The sequence below is a fragment of the Bubalus bubalis genome, chromosome 2 (genome assembly GCF_019923935.1).
Source record: "Bubalus bubalis isolate 160015118507 breed Murrah chromosome 2, NDDB_SH_1, whole genome shotgun sequence".
Taxonomy (NCBI): domain Eukaryota; kingdom Metazoa; phylum Chordata; class Mammalia; order Artiodactyla; family Bovidae; genus Bubalus; species Bubalus bubalis.
This window is the reverse complement of record NC_059158.1, coordinates 180,593,923-180,610,996: the sequence shown is the minus strand read 5'-3', so window position 1 is coordinate 180,610,996 and position 17,074 is coordinate 180,593,923. Positions and strand designations below refer to the sequence as shown.

Here is a 17,074-nt window from a genome sequence, read left to right as displayed (position 1 = left end):
GACAGATGCTGAAGACCTGAAGAAATGAAGCCCTAGCTGATGTCCCTCCTCCAAAGACCCCCTGGGAGCAGCGACATCCTCTTAGCTTTTGAGTCAGCAACGTGGCCATAGCAAAGAGATGCTTGGTGATGTGTTCTGCAGCTGAGGAGCCCAGAAATGACCACACCAACACCCCTCTAGCCCTGGCATAGCATCTGCCCTGCAGGGCCACTCGAGAAACATCAGGTGAGTGTAGAGGACTCACTCGCTCACACATTTCAATAAAAATACAAGCCACTCATAGAAAGCTTATAGTGTGCCAGAACTAGTGAATTGCATGGATGGACAAAGGAGGCTTGTGGGCTCCAGTCTATAGGATCGCCAAGAGTCAGACACGACTGAAGTGACGTAGCATGCCTGCACAAGCCCATTACAAAGTGTCAGTTCAGTTCAGTCGCTCAGTCATGTCCGACTCTTTGAGACCCCATGGACCACAGCATGCCAGGCCTCCCTGTCCATCACCAACTCCCGGAGTTTACTCAAACTCGTGTCCATTGAGTCGGTGATGCCATCCAACCATCTCATCCTCTGTCGTCCCCTTCTCCTCCTGCCCTCAATCTTTCCCAGCATCAGGACCTTTTCAAATAATAAAGTGTTCTTGCTCCAATTCCCAGAGGGTGAATTTGAATTCCGAGGGAGTTCAGTGAACCCCAACCCTGCCCCCAGCCTCCCAGGGGCTGGTGATCAGGAAGACAGGAGTCTCAGGGGCCTGAGCCCCTGCCTATGCTTATTTATGCCCACGATGCCACAGCCTCTTCAGCCCATTCCCAGCTCAGGAGGCCAGCAGGGGTCGGTGACATGGGCTCAGCCACTCCCGCAAGAATGACCATCTCCCCTGTCCTTTCTGCATCCTGAAGAAAGCAGAGCCCAAAATACCATTTTTGCAAACTGGAACCCCACCCGAGAACAGGGAACCATGCATGTGGCAGCAAGAGAAATAAGGACAGGCCCCCCACGTCCTGTTGCACACACGTGACGCCCGGGCTTCCGAAACAGAGACATGGTGACGATGCTCAGATTCTCCACTGCTGCCCCACGCAGCCCCAGGGATCTGCGTATGAGGAGGCTAGGTGGAGCAAAGTCTCAGAATGTTGATGGGGAGGAAACAACGCAGACCTTCTCTGGGGCCTGGCAACCCCAGGACAGGACAGGTGCTCCTTCCTCTCCCTTCTCCTCAGGGTCGCAGGAAAGGAAGCAGAATTTGAACATGAGAGACTGGAGTTTGTATGCTCCTAAAATGTGAGAGACTGGCATTTGGATGCTCCTGAAATACTACCATATCCAGATGTATCTTTTCTTTATATTACATCCCTTTCTCCATCATCCGCCATCAACAGATGGATGCTATTTTGAAATAACCAACAACATGCTTTAGTTTTATCTCTTTGCTTTAAAAAATGAAATGATTTCTCAATTTCACCCTTTCCGTGTCAACTCAAAAGGATATCCCGGACCTTCCTCTGTGGGTCCAGGCTGGCTCCATGTTCACTGTCCCCAAATGCTCTCCTGAGGGACAGACACAGTGAGCAAAGCTGGGGTCATGGAGTGTCAGAAATGGAAAGATTTCCCCTCTTTTCACACATGGAAAAACAAAGGCCCAGGGAGGCACCGAGGGCAGCCCCTGACCCCAGAGCCTGCCGTAGAAACTGGGGTGCCATCCAGTCACCAGGGTGAACCCAAGTTTAAGAGACACTGGGTCTGACGTGTCCCTTTACTGCAGGACTTGTCAGAGCCTTGAACAACTAAGCAGACCTTCTCAGAGCCCTTAACAAGTTCGTGTGCACTGTGATGCTGCCAGGGGCAGGAGGATGGTGTGCAGCGACTCCTAGGTTTAGTAAGCAAGCATCATCCATTCAGGAGGCGTCATGGAGAGCCAGTGGGCTCCAGAGCCACCCCCGGACATGCCAGCAATACCGCACTGACCCTGCTGGAAAGACGGGCCTTGAGGATGTGTGTGGCCGCGCAAGCTCGGGGCCCACACCACCCCGCATTTGGGGGCACATTCCTCTGCCCTGCTCTGGAGTTGTTCCTGGAGAGCCTGGCTGAGGAATGGAGGGTGTTCTGTTCACCTGAGCTCCCCCACAGCCTCCAGCTCAGCACCAGAAACGGCTAGGGCCTGCTGACCGACAGAGGCAAATGCCATAAAATGAGACTGTTTCAAACCACTCATCCAAAGTCGAACGAAGGTCAAATGACACAGCTCTGAAGAAGACAGTTAAACATGCAGCACTCTCCCCTCTCCTCTCGTCGGTTCCCTGAAGAAGCTTCCAGAGTTGGGATGGGGGCTTGAGCTGCCATGCCACAAAACAACCGCCGCCTCTACCCTCACAAATCCTCTCTGGGATATAGCAGAATAGCTGCTGTAATAAGAAGAGTGAACTATTTTCAAGCCCTTTCTTATCTAATCCACACAGCTTCTTGTGCTTAGTCACTCAGTTGTGTCCAACTCTTTGCAACCCCATGGACTGCAGCCCGCCGAGCTCCTCTGTCCATGGGGATTCTCCAAGCGAGAATATTGGAGTGAGTTGCCATGCCCTCCTGCAGGGGATCTTCCTAACTCAGGGACCGAACCCACGTCTCCCGAATTGCAGGCAGATTCCTTACTGATTGAGCTACCAGGGAAACCCAAGAATACTGGAGTGGGTAGCCTATCCCACTCTTTGCGACCCCATGGACTGCAGCCTGCCAGGCTCCTCTGTCCATGGGGATTCTCCAGGCGAAATATTGGAGAGGGTTGCCATGCCCAACCCACTGGGGATCTTCCCAACCCAAGGATCAAACTGGGGTCTCATGCATTGCAGGCAGATTCTTTACCAGCTGAGCTACCAGGGAAGCCCTGGTTCTTATCTGCACTTAATTACATGGAAACATGGAGGCTCAGGGAGGAGGAGTTTCTGCTAGAGACGGAGCTGTGATTCCCACTCAGGTCTGCTAACCCTGAAACCTGCCCTCTCACCCACTCCATTGAGGGGCAGCATTGCACAAGCCAACCCGGAGGCAGGGAGCCCCTGACATTTGGAAAGAGCCTGTTCCTGGAGACTTTCCTTTCCCGGTCCCAAGTCTTGCAGCCTGTGAAGAGTGTCAACACACAGAACCCCATATCCTTAGGGCATCAGGGACTGGTGGGCTCCATCAGAGGTCTGAGTCCCGGCTCCAGGTCCTGGGTTGGACACAGCAGGCTCACATCTTGCTCCTCTCCCTGACCCCTGAGCTCTTGTCCTGGGCTGATGGTCTGATCAGACCCAGTGTTGCCAGCGTTCCTGGGCTGCCCACCCTCTCTGACCCCCTGTGGCATGGGCCCCACCAGCTGTCTGACCTCTCTGGAGGTTCCCAGGTGGCTACACCCTTAGTCCCAGCCCTGCTGGTCAGCCCTCCCTACAATCACTGCTGCCTGGAGAGAATTATGCAGGGGTTCGGACTCAGAAATGACAGGATGACTGACCTTGATGGTCTTAGTTCTAGAAGTTCTAGACCCGTTTTGAGGAATATTAAGCCCTGTGAATTTTTGAGTCTCTGAGGGGAAAGTAACATTAAATGTATGGGAGAGTAAAAACAGTAACACAAATCCCTGTCAGCACTTTCAAAATTTGTTTTGAGTCTCCATTTTTACCTACTATGTCAATACTTGTTTTTCAATCTGAAAGCAACGCTCAGATAAATTATCCCAACTTTACAGTGGAGGGCATGGAGGCTCAGAGGGGTTAGGGCAGGGCTGATGGGCACACAGCACAGAAACTGCAGAGCCAAGGTTCAAATGCAGCAGGTCTAACCAACTCTAGAGTCTAGGCTTTTAACCTATCAGTACAAAACTATGAGAGCATCATTGCTCCCATATATCCTGCCACCCTAGTGGAGATTTTCTAAAAAATAGGATAATATCAGCACCAGGGGAGTACAGCACTGTGGGGAATGTTGGACGATCCAAACAGTCCTGATCCTGAGCCCCAGAGGCACCTCCTTTTAGCTGTGTGGACTTAGGCAAGCCTCTCAGCCTCTCTGAAGCCTGACTTCCTTCTCTTTGAAGCTGAAACAATCATTCCTACAATAGAGTTGTCATGATCTTTGAAGGTGTTAAGTTCCTGGCACACAATAGTTGCTCAATAAATACGATGCACTCAGCAAGTAGTTCTTGAGCACCTGCTGTGTCAACAAGGGCTCCATGAGAGCTACGCAGCCTGTGTCTGCCAAACTGTGACACCCCTCCCTTTTCCCCCATGTTGGGCTCCTTCCCCAGAAACACCTTTCAAAAGAAAGATCAGAATGATCAGGACTCACGGGATCAGAGTCTTTTTTTGAACTTTAGGATGACCATTTGGGTTGTAATAACCGGGTCCTGGGCCTGTTGACGTCAGCTTTAATCCACGGTTGGTTTTTGATTTAAAACAAGACATCAATATCTTTGGCGACTGCTTCACAAGGGATTCGTTGACATCATAATGCCCTGAGAGGAAAGAAATTTTAAGACAGAATAAAGAACCCTTCTCAAATAAATAAAAAGCAGTGTCTTACACCTAAGAATGCATTTAATGACCATAAGGCAGTATCGCTCCAGGATGGTCAAGTAATAGGGTCTGCCTGGAATAACTGAAAATAACATTCCCCATTTAGAAAACATGTGTCCATGCAGCACAGACTTAACTCATTTAATCCTCACGGCAGCCCTGCAAGGTGGGTGTTAGCACATCCATTCTGAACATGAGGAAACAGACCCAGAGACATTCAGTCCCTTGTGAAGGGACATTCATCTAACCAGAGGCTAAGCCTAGCGTCTTCCTGTATAAACTAAGGACAATAGTTCTTCCAACAACCGGGAGGCTACGGTAGTGAAAGAACCTTTTAGGTTCCTGGAATGTGGTGGTTGTTCAGTAACTATTATGCAGTTTGTTGTTGTTATTTAGTTGCTAAGTCACACCTGACTCTTTTGGGACCCCATGAAGTGTAGCCCGCCAGGCTCTTCTGTCCACGGAATTTTCCAGGCAAGAATACTCGAGTGGGTTGCCACTTCCTTCTCCAGGGGTTCTTCCCAACCAAGGGATTTAACTTGTGTCTCCAGCACTGCAGGCAGATTCTTTACTATGGAGCCACCTAGGAAGCCCAATAATTCTTAAGTACGTAATTCATAAATATTTATTGAGCACCTTCTGAGTGGACCCAGAACCATCTGCCTTCAATGTCCACTCATTCCTATAATACCCTGTCTCAAGAAACTGTGTCAGAATAAAAGTCCATTGTGCACAAGCTATAAGGAAGAAGAGAATGATCTGGGCTGAGGTGAAGAGGGAGCAGTCTCACCCCTAAAGAGCTGGTGGATTAGTTACTTAGTTGTGTCTGACTCTACGGCCCCATGGATTATAGCCTACCAGGGTCCTCTGTCCGGTGGATTCTCCAGGCAAATACTGGAGTGGGTTGCCATGCCCTTCTCCAGGGGATCTTCCCCTCCCAGGGATCAAACCTGTATCTCCTGCATCCCCTGCAGTGGCAGGCAGATTCTTTACCACTGACCCACCAGGAAGCCCAAAGAGCTGGCAGCCCTGTAAGTGGGTGCAGGCATTTTGGGGTGCAAAGCAGTACTACTAGGCAAAGGCCTTCAAGATGCTGCACACTTTAAATATATATGTATTTTGATACATAAAAATATATGAAAGAAAGTGAAGTCGCTCAGTCCTGTCTGACTCTTTGCGACCCCATGGACTGTAGCCAACCAGGCTCCTCCATCCATGGGATTTTCCAGGCAAGAGTACTGGAGTGGGTTGCCATTTCCTTCTCCAGGAGATCTCCTGACCCAGGGACTGAACCTGGGTCTCCTGCATTGTAGGCAGATGCTTTACTGTCTGAGCCACCAGGGGAGTCATAAAATATATATATATATATATATATTTATTTGTGTCAGGTCTCAGTGGCATCATGTGGGATCTCAAGCTGTGCCACACGGACTCTCCAGTTGTGGTGAGCAGGTTCAGTAGCTGCGGGCTCAGGCGTACTTGCCTCGCGGCACGTGGGATCTTAGTTCCCCCATCAGGGATCGAACTTGTATCCCCTGCATTACAAGCCAGATTCTTAACCTCTGGACCACCAGGGAAGCCCTCCAAGATGCTGCACACTTTGACCCTAGTTTCCCATTACTTGGAAATTGAGAACATTATTCAACATGATGGAAAAGCTCTAAGCCTAAAGATACACACCACGGCAGTAGCTACAGTGTGAGAAATGGTGACGAGCCTAAAGGTCCAAGTACAAGGGCACAGTTATGGGGAAAAAGCCCACTCTGGTGGAAATAACAGCCCTGCGAGGGGTAAATGCAATGACCGTGAGACCCATGGCAGTGTTCTTGAAAATCAAGGTGAGAGAAAACAAGTAAAATAAAGCCTAACAGTCTATACTGTACTATATCAATGTACAACTGGATACACGTAAATTAAAAATAGGTGGGAACCCAGAAAAGTGGGGGAAACTACATTAATGGTGGCATTGTGCATGCAAAAAATATTTGAAACCCTTCTAAACATCCTAAGGCTAATTTTGTTTTAAATGAAATCAACTTTTCCATTGCAAGATCACTGAAAACAGCAATACGGGATCTATTAGCAAGATTTTACTTAAATGGGAATAGTGAGGGCAAAAGTGAAGGGAAGAAGAGTCTTCATGGAAGCAGGTGGAGAGATTATCTCTGTGCTGAAGGGCAATTTGGTCACAAATATCAAAAACCTTAAATATTTTACATACCTTTCGACTTAGCAGTTTCACGTTAGGCAATTTATCTAAGGAAATAATCTCAATTGTACACAGGTGTGAGCTATAAGGATGTTTGCTCCCACTCTATTTATATGAGTAATCAGTTTAAAACAACCTAAATCTCCAACAAGGGAGCATTTTTTCCCTTAAGTTATGGTACCACTGGATACTGGAATACTACGCGACCATTTGGGCTTCCCAGATGGCATTAGTGGTAAAGAATTCGCCTGCCAATGCAGTAGACCAAGAGACATGAGTTCCATCTCTGGGTCGGGAAGATCCCTTGCAGGACGGCATGGAAATCCACTCCAGTGTTCCAGCCTGGATAATCCCACGGACAGAGGATCCTGGTGAGCTATGGTCCATAGGGTCAAAAAGAGTCAGACACCACTGAAGTTTCTTAGCACACTAACAAAAGATGTTCTAGGAGAATTTTTATTTTTTTAAATCAGAGGATAATTGCTTTACAAGATTTGTGTTGGTTTCTGCCATACATCAACATGAATCAGCCACAGGAGGGTTTTTAATAACATGAAAAGATAGTCCCAATATACCCTAAATTAAAAAAAAACAAACAAACAGATGTTCAGTTAGCAGCATTTATGATACTGGTATCTGAGATGGTTGGATAGCATCACAGACACAATGGACATAAATTTGAGCAAATTCTGGGAGACAGTAGAGGACAGAGGAGCCTGGCACGCTCCAGTCCATGGGGTCTCAGAGAGTCAGACACAACGTAGCAACTGAACAATAAAACTATATATCTCTCAAATTATCTTCCTGTTTCATTTACACACATATTTATTTTTAAATTTTTATTCCCCTTACCAAAAAAAAAAAATAGTTTAAAGCAATGCTTGATTATAAAATGTTAAAAAGCAGAAGCAAGCAGGAAAGGCATTTATGCTCTCACAGCCCAGAAAAAATCAGGTGAATACTCTGCTGTAGTTACTCCTGGTCCTTCTCCCGTGCTCTAGATGCTGTCTCGTGGAGCTGGGCCCACGGTTCGGATTAAATTGTGTCGCCCAGCCTTATTTTTGGAAAGCTATTCTTTATTTTTTGTTACATGAACAATATCTTATTGCTGCTTTACTTTGTATTCCTTTGGCTTTTATTTATTTTTTATAGTTTATTTATTAATTATTTTTGGTTGCACTAGCTTTTCATTGCTGCTCTCAGACTTTCTCTGGTTGCAGCGAGCGAACCTACTCCTTGCTGCAGTGCGTGGGCATCTCATTTCGGCGGCTTCCTTGTTGCAGAGCACAGGCTCTAGATTTGTGGGCTTCAGTAGTTTCACCACGTGGGCTTTTGTTGCTCCATCACATGCGGAATCTCCCCAGGCCAGGGATTGAACCTGCGTCTCTAGTTCCCTGCATTGGCAGGCAGATTCTTATCCACTGCGCCACCAGGGAAGTTCACCCCTGTTTTTCAAGTGACACTTTAAGATAGAAGTATTTCCCCATGTTCTTATAACTTTTTTAAAAAAAGAGGAATAGAGAGGAGATCTGGAAAAGGTCAGTTTTCATTTCGGTCCCAAAGAAGGGCATTACCAGAGAATGTTCAAACTACTATACAGCTGTGTTCTTTCACATGCTAGTAAGGTCATGCTCAAAATCCTTCAAGCTAGGCTTCAGCAGTTGGTGAACCGAGAACTTCCAGATGTAGGTTTAGAAAAGACAGAGAAACCAGAGATCAAATTGCAACATTTGTGGGGTCATAAAGAAAGCAAGGGAATTCCAGAAAAACATCTACTTTTTCATTGGCTACACTAAAGTCTTTGACTGTGTGGATCACAACAAACTGTGGAAAATTCTTAGAGAGATGGGAATACCAGACCACTTTACCTGTCTCCTGAGAAACCTATATGTGAGTCAAGAAACAACAGTTAGAAGCAACCGGACATGGAACAACTGACTGGTTCCAAACTGGGAAAGGAGCATGACAAGGCTGTATATTGTCCCCCTGTTTATTTAACTTCTGTGGAGAGCACCTCATGTGAAATGCTGGGCTGGATGAATCAGAAGCTGGAATCAAGATTGCTGGGAGAAATATCAATAACCTCAGATATGCAGATGAAACCACTTTATGGCAGAAAGTGAAGAGGAAGTAAAGAGCCTCTCGGTGAGGGTGAAAGAGGAGAGTGAAAATGCTGGCTTGAAACTCAGCATTCGTAAAAGTAAGATCATGGCATCTGGTCCCATCACTTCATGGCAAACAGAAGGGGAAAAAGTGAAGCAGTGACAGATTTTATTTCCTTGGGCTCCAAAATCACTGTGGATGGTGACTGCAGCCATTAACTTAAAAGACACTTGCTCATTGGAAGGAAAGCTATGACAAACCTTGACAGCGTATTAAAAAGCAGAGACATCGCTTTGCCAACAAAGAGTCATCTAGTTAAACCTATTGTTTTCCCAGTAGTCATGTATGGATGTGAGAGTTGAACCATAAAGAAGACAGAGTGATGAATAACTGACGCTTTCCAATTCTGGTTTTGGAGAAGACTCTTGAGAGTCCCTTGGACAGCAGGGAGATAAAACCAGTCAATTCTAAAGGAAATCAACTCTGAATATTCATTGGAAGGACTGATGCTGCAGCTGAAGCTCCAGTACTTTGGTCATCTGATGCAAAGAGCTGACTCATTGGAAAAGACCCTGAAGCTGGGAAAGATTGGAGGCGAAAGGAGAAGGCAGCTGCAGAACATGAGATAGTTAGATAGCATCACTGACTCAATGGACATGAATTTGAGCAAACTCCGGAAGATAGTGTAGGACAGGGGAGGCTGTTGTGCTGTAGTCCATGGGGTTGCAAAGAATCAGACATGACTTAGCGACTGAACAACAACGTCCACAAGAAAGGAGGACGGTGGGGAAGTGCCTGGCCTTGTGCTTGGAGCCTCCAGACTTTAGAAAATCCCGTCAGCCAATGTGTAAAGGTGGGCATTCTACTCAGAACTGAAGGCAGACCAGACAGGGCCCTCAGCCCCTGGGGGGCCAGGCGCTCAGAGCAGCTGCAACACAGCAGGAATTCCAGTCACAGTTCCACATCCAGTTTCTTCCCACACCCAGAGAAGCCGAAACCACAGCGTTTTCCCAAGAGGTCTAAGCAGATTGCTTCTCTCAGAGGAGCCAATTCCCCAGGCTCTGGCCCTTGGCAAACTGGGGGACACCGGGGGAGTCTTTAAGGAACCAGGCCTCAGAGCTGGATAAGGGGCCTGGATTCAAACCCAGGTGTGGAACCCTGTGCTAGTCACCTGCTCTCTGTATATCATTTTTGCATGTTAAGTAGGGATGCTATAATAATAATGTGTGCTAAGTCACTTTAGTCATGTCCGACTCTTTGTGACCCTATAGAAAAGATTTGTAGCCTGCCAGGCTCCTCTGCCCATGGGATTCTCCAGGCAAGAATACTGGAGTGGGTTGCCATTCCCTTCTCCAGGGGATCTTCCCAACCCAGGGATCGAACCCGCATCTCTTACGTATCCCGCATTGGCAGGCAGGTTCTTTTACCACTAGCGCCACCTGGAAAGACCAATATGGTAATAATAATAACCCACATTCTTTGAGCACACAGGTGCAATGATCCCTGGGGCTTTGAAAGCTTGTGGCACACAGTAGGAGCTTAATAGATGCTAGTGCCCACCTGTCCTGCCTGCGGTGTTTCAAGGGGCCCCTGAGGACCCTCCCAGAGGGAGGGGCTGCCCACATTCCTAGGCTCACTGGTGGGACCTCTGGCCGAAACCCAGAGGTTTGTTCTCCTGTCTGAACAAACAAGGTGGGGTTGTGCCCGTGGTGATGCAAGGCAGGGAGCTTTAGCTGGGGCTCAACCTCCTAATTAGGGCTGGTTTTGTTATTCAGCCTCAGACTGATCTTCTCAGCTTTAATCTGGATTTGCTGAAATCTGACATGTGCTGCAATTTTATCCACACCCTGCTCCAAGAAGCGTCACTGCAGAGGCACTCCTTCCTGGCTCCTCCTCTGGGCTCTGGGGCTCGGAGCTTCCTCGGGGGTCTCTGGGACCCATTTGGGAAGGTCTAGTCTAACCAGTGTTCCTGGAGCGAGGACTGTTATGTCACCAGCTCTCTCTGGAAACTTTTCACTGAGGCTGGTATGGGGCACAGCACAGGGGCAATGCCTGTCCCCACCCAGCAGGGAAAACATTTGCTGGCAAGCCCTGTGCTTTCCTGAATCCCAGAATCAGAAATCACCTTGGGAGGACAGGGGTAAGAGGCTCCTCTGGGCTGAGGCCTGCCATTTCTTAGCTGTGTGGCACTGAGCCAGTTGCTTCGCCTCTCTGGGCCTCCTTTGCCTCATCTGAAACACAGGACTAAGAGTACGGCTCTTGGAGGACAAATGCGTGAGGACCGCGTGCAAAAAGCACAGCGTAGGCGCTCTGTGAACAGAGCAATTTCCCAGTGATTTGATGTTAAACGATGAAGCTGCTGGCTGGCTTGGGAGGAAAGGAATATTGCAGCCCAGTGCTCAGGGGTCACCCTGCCTTCCCCCAGGGTCTGCGATGGCACCTGGGGTGTGCCCACAGGCGCTCTTCAGGCTCGAGAAGACACCTCCCCAGCTGCTGCCCGAAGCAGGTGTGCTGAGTCTGAAAGGGAGGCAGACCCTGGGGGCCGGCCGTTCTTCCCCTGAGTAGGGAGCCAGTCCCCTCCTCTTCCTATAACACCTACCTGCACCCCCACACCCCCCAAAGCCTGAAGTGAAAGTGTTAGTCCCTCCGTCGTGTCCGACTCTCTGTGACCCCACGGATGGTAGCCCACCAGGCTCCTCTGTCCAGGAAATTTCTCCAGGCCAGAATACTGGAGCAAGTAGCCATTCCCTTCTCCAGGGGGTCTTCCCAACCCAGGGATCGAACCCAAGTCTCCTCCACTGCAGGCAGTTTCTTTACCGTCTGAACCACCAGGGAAAGAGAGTCCCTGTGAAGGAACGGGTGTCCTGCTGATCAGACCTGGAACAGGAAGCCTCAGGTCAAGGCCAGTGCAAAGCAGCTGCTTACCTGGGGCAGGTCCTGTTTCAGAAACAGTGAAAAGTCCTCTCTGGGTTTTGGACACGAACCCAGCTCGGGCACAGACGTTGTTCGCCTGCTTGCAGCAAGAGTCGGAGGCCTGGGGGAGAAAACAAGCGCAGTACACTCAATGCCTTCCCTTTGTACCTCTCGTCATGTCAGGACGACGGGCACTTTGGGGTTAAAAAAAAAAATTTTTTTTAACCCCATTCTCAGAAAATGAGTGGATGTGAGTGGAAAGGGTCATACTGGCTGTGCCTTCACCTTTGCCCCAGCTGCAGGGGGCGACGACTTTCATCAGCAGCCAGGGTCTGGGAACCCAACACAGCACCGAGGACGGCGCCCTGGGCCAGCCTGCAGACCCGGCTTCCCTGATCACCTCCCTCACTCGGGGAGGGGCATCCTGCTCTAGCTGTTTAATTTCTCTGGATTTGAGTATTTTTCTCATCTGTAAGATGGATCAGATCATTCTTGCCCGACTTGAGGCAGAGAGCTGTTGGGGTGGGGATGGGGGGACGCCTAGTCAATATAAATCACCTGCCGGAAAGTGGGCTTTTTAAAAATGTGTAATGTTACATATAACTAGAATATGAAGAAAATCACTAAAATTTTTACTGAAAGACATAAAAGAAAATGTAATAAATTAAAAGATAGATTGAGTTTCTAGATTACCCAAAGCTATAAAGATTCCCACCCAATTTATCTGTAAACTCAATGCAATTGCATTTAAAACCCACTAGGACATTTGTAAGTTGACAAAAGAATCATAAACCTACGTGTAAACATGTAGGAAAACTTACAATATGTTTAGCGATATGGAATTGGTTAAGATAGCCACAGTAAATTCACCCAAAGCAACACTTTGCACTTTGAAACGTTTGTGTAGCAAAAAAGTTATTGACATGGGAAGATGGTCACAAAATAGTATATTGGAAAAAACTGCAATATGTTTAGTTTGAGCCCAGTTGGGTAAACTAAATACACAAATAGAAAAATAAAGTTTAAAAAATAAATAAATAATACATAAATAAAAATAAAAAGTGTGTAAAGCTACCTAGGCAAATTATTTTCATTGCTTTTTCTCTATGATTCTCATTCTTTTTGAACACTTCCCACCCTCATTCCTCACTGCTCAAATAGTCCTTCTATACGTGCAGGATATAGGACTTACAAAGAAATAGTGTAACTTAAGATTGTGATAAGATTTACAAAGCACTGTGTTGTCTTGACTTTTCTGGACTGACCAGAAGATAAGGATTTTGGTCAACTCAGGCAATATACAGTTGAAAGTGTTCAGTGTGTTCAGAACTCTAAAAATAATTTTGGAAAAAAAAAAAAAAGAACCCTGAGATCATTCTTATGATGACTCATAAATATGTTAAATGCCAGCTGGCAGTCAGTCTCCTGTATTCGTTAGATAAAAGATGCAATAAAAGTTGTACCTGCCATGACTATTTACTGAATGAGTGAAACTGTTTGCTGGGGCCAAGATGGCTTGATTTTCTGTGATACTCCTTTGTCAAAAAAAAAAATTGTTTCTGAAGAAATGCAGATGGCATTTTGATTTTGTGTTGACAAAGGTAGAGGAATTCAGTTTTTCCCAGGGTACCAAATGGCCAGACTGCCTGCAGAGAGGGCAAACAGAAAGATCAGACGGGCCAGGCTAATTACTGGACACGGAGAGGAGCCCGGATGCCGGAGAGGAAGTAACAACAGGTACCGGGGAAAGGCTTCGAAGCAAAGCCAGAGAGGGGCCTTGACAGCCTCAAAGCACAGTGTGGCTAACAGGATTACTGCATTGCTGCTCACCCCTTGACTCAACCATTGTTCTCCAGGTCTGAAAAAAGCCTGTAGACAAAACACTGCTTCAGCTTTATTCTTCGCCCAGACAGAAAAGCAACAGAAAAGGGGGACATTTTTGTATACCTACACTGACTGTATGTCATGTGTATTTCACCGTTAGACTAAGAAAAGAGTCAGCTCCACTGGCAGATTAAAATAGAACGAAACAGATTTATTGCATTGCCATAAGAGAAAAAAAACTCAGATATTATTAAGCAGAAATGCATGCATACGATGGACAGTATAATCCCAAAACTGAGGGAGGGAAGAGGAAGAGAGTATGAACAAAACTGCCCCTGGTTTGGCTTTGTTTTGTAATGTATTTATTTCTTTAAATTGGAGGATAATTACTTTACAATATTGTGATGGTTTTTGCCGTATATCAGTATGACTCAGCCACAGGCATACATGTGTTGCCCTGGTATTTGATGGCTGTTTGAGGAGCAGAATGATAAGGGACTTCTACTCTCTGGTTTGTGGGTTTCTGTGATGCTTGGATGTATCTTATGATGAGTGTGTCTTACTTTCAGAGCCACATTAAAACAATAATGAACAAAAAACCTGCAAACTAAAATTGATCTGTTGGCAGGAGGATTGAGTTCTGACTTGGGGAATGGTCATTCCTTGATTAACAAAGGAAGTTATGCCTTTAAGCCATAAGCATTTATTGCATGCTTCCTGCATACCAGGACTGGAGCTGAGCCTTCAAGGACAGTGGATTGGGGACATGAAGGCATGAAGCACTAACTAGAGCACCTTCAGCTCCCCCCAGTAGGTCGCAAAGAGGGGGCGCTCACCTTCTCTGACCACTCAGTCTAAAATATATGCCTACCTCCATACCACATACATATTCTCTTTCTCAGGCACCAACTGTTTGTCTTCCTCAAATCTGGCCACAGTTTGCAATTATTTTCCTTCCAGGTCTACTAGTTCTCGCCTCGAGTTCCCCACTGGATTCTAAATTATATCACTGGCACAGAGAAGTCACATGACTTATGAAAGGAAGCCCAGCAGGGCTGGAACATGGAGACTCTGATCACTCCCCAGTTTTAAACCTCAGCGTCTAGCTGTTCTCACTGGTGTGCAAGTGGTCTCTTCAAGCTGGGTGACTTTGGGCAAGTCCCTTCCCCTCTCTGAACCTCAACTTCCTCTTCTGTAAATTGAAAATAAGAGAATCCACTTCCAGGTCCTTGTGAGTATGAAATCAACGAATACACAACTCTGAGAACAGAACACAGGCCATGAAAAGTGCTTCATCATCTCATCATCATTATTTACAGGCTCTGATTACCCTAGGAGAAGAGTATCTGGAGCTATACTACCCAAACAGAAGCTACCGGCCATATACAGCTATTGTCCAGCCATGCTGGACACATGGCTGGTCCACATGCAGACGGGCTGCAAGTATAAAATACACGTGGAATTTTAAAGATTTAATATGAGAGAAAGAATGCAAAACATTTAATTAGTAATTTTTATATTGATTAGATATTGAAATATCTTGAACATACTGGGTTAAATAGAATATATTATTAAAACTAATTTCATCTGTTCCTTTTTACTTTTAAATGTAGCTGCTAGGAAAACAGCAGAGATATCTCTCTGCCAACAAAGGTCCATATAGCCAAAGTTATGGTTTTTCCAGTAGTCATGTATGGATGTGAGAATTGGACCATAAACAAGGCTGAGTGCTAAAGAATTGACGCTTTCTGATTGTGGTGCTGGAGAAGATTCTTGGGTGTCCCTTGGACTGCAAGGAGATCAGACCAACCAATCTTAAAGGAAATCAACCCTGAATATTCATTGGAAGGACTGATGCTGAAGCTGAAGCTCCAAACTTTGGTCACTTGATGTGAAGAGCTGACTCATTGGAAAAAACCCAGATGCTGGGAAAGATCGAAGGAAAAGGGAGAATGAGGGCGGCAGGGGACAAGATGTTTAGATAGCATCACTGACTCAATGGACATGAATTTAAGCAAACTCTGGGAAATAATGGAGGACAGAGGAGCCTGGTGTGCTGCAGCCCACAGGGTTGCAAAAAGTCAGACACAACTCAGCGACCGAGCAACCCAAACAACTAGGAAAACAAATTACTTCTGTGGCTCGTGTTGTATTTCTTTTGGACAGTGCTGGCCTAATGGGCACTTATATTGCTTTGAGCACATTATAATTGATTGGATTCACTGAAGAAGGTGGGCAGGATCTTTGTAGTTGGAAAAATAACTATTATCTGTAAGTATCATAAAAGAAAAAGGAAATTTAAACTGAAGCATTCTTAGACCAAAATATTTGGAAATTCTAGCATAATAATATTACTGCCTTATGTGCACTTCCTGTCTTAGATATTTCAGAGTGCTTTCATATTGAGCTCTCATCTGCTTTTTATAATAACCCTATTGGGCAAATATAATTAATTCCATTTTACAGCTGAAACCTGAGAGGTATCTTGACTTCCCCAAAGACAGCTCTACTGATTTCCACGTATTGTGGAATCCTCATGCACCAGGGGCTGTGCTAAGTAAGCACTAGGCCTAGACTATCTCGTTTAATGTTTGCATTAGCTTCAGGAGTGGACATAAAACCCCACTTTGCGTGTGTTCGAACTAAGTTACTTCAATTGTATCTGACTCTTTTCAACCCTATGGGCTGTAGCCCACCAGGCTCCACTGTCCAAGGGATTCTCCAGGTAAGAATACTGGAGAGGGTTGCCATGCCCTCCTCCAGGGGATCTTCCTGATCCAGGGATCGAACCCATGTCTCTTACATCTCCTGCATTGGCAAGTGGGTTCTTTACCACTAGTGCCACATGGAGGGCATAGCCCCATAACCCCACTTTACAGATCAGTAAACTGAGTCCTGAAAGGTTAATGGACTTGCCCAAAGCCACATACACGTAGAAAATGGCAGAGTCAAAATTTGAACCCAAGCCCGTCTCTCACCCATTAACCACACCGTTCTGCCTAAACGACTACAAAGTGATGGGAACTGGAGAAGCACTGAAAGTGAAAGTCGCTCATTCGTGCCCGACTCTTTGCGACCCCATGGACTACACAGTCCATGGAATTCTCCCGGCCAGAATACTGGAGTGGGTAGCCTATACCTTCTCCAGGGGATCTTCCTGACCCAGGAATCAAACCAGGGTCTCCTGCATTGCAGATGGATTCTTTACCAACTGAGCCACAAGGGAAGCCCAAGAATATTGGAGTGGGCAGCCTTTCCCTTCTCCAGGGGATCTTCCCAACCCAGGGACCTAACCCAGGTCTCCTGCATTGCAGGCGGATTCTTTACCAACTGAGCTATCAGGGAAGCCCTGGAGAAGCACTACTGTTAAAGAAACCAGTTTTCTGATATGGAAAGATAGAAGTTTATTTTCCCTGTAACAATCTAAAAAGTAAGTGAATAATACAATCACTGTTATAGATGAGAAAACTGTCCCAGAAAATTA

At 46.5% G+C, this 17,074-nt stretch overlaps 1 protein-coding gene across 1 annotated transcript in view; it reads right to left on the bottom strand.

The window, feature by feature from the left end:
• Positions 1 to 17,074, bottom strand: part of STPG1 (sperm tail PG-rich repeat containing 1) — a 61,019-nt gene that overhangs the window by 10,588 nt on the left and 33,357 nt on the right. Inside the window, exons 7-8 of the mRNA XM_006077975.4 lie at positions 11,779 to 11,887; positions 4,315 to 4,480 (exon numbers count right to left, since the gene is read on the bottom strand). Of these exons, the coding sequence (XP_006078037.2) occupies positions 4,315 to 4,480; positions 11,779 to 11,887 (275 nt within the window). The remainder of the gene's footprint in view (positions 1 to 4,314; positions 4,481 to 11,778; positions 11,888 to 17,074) is intronic.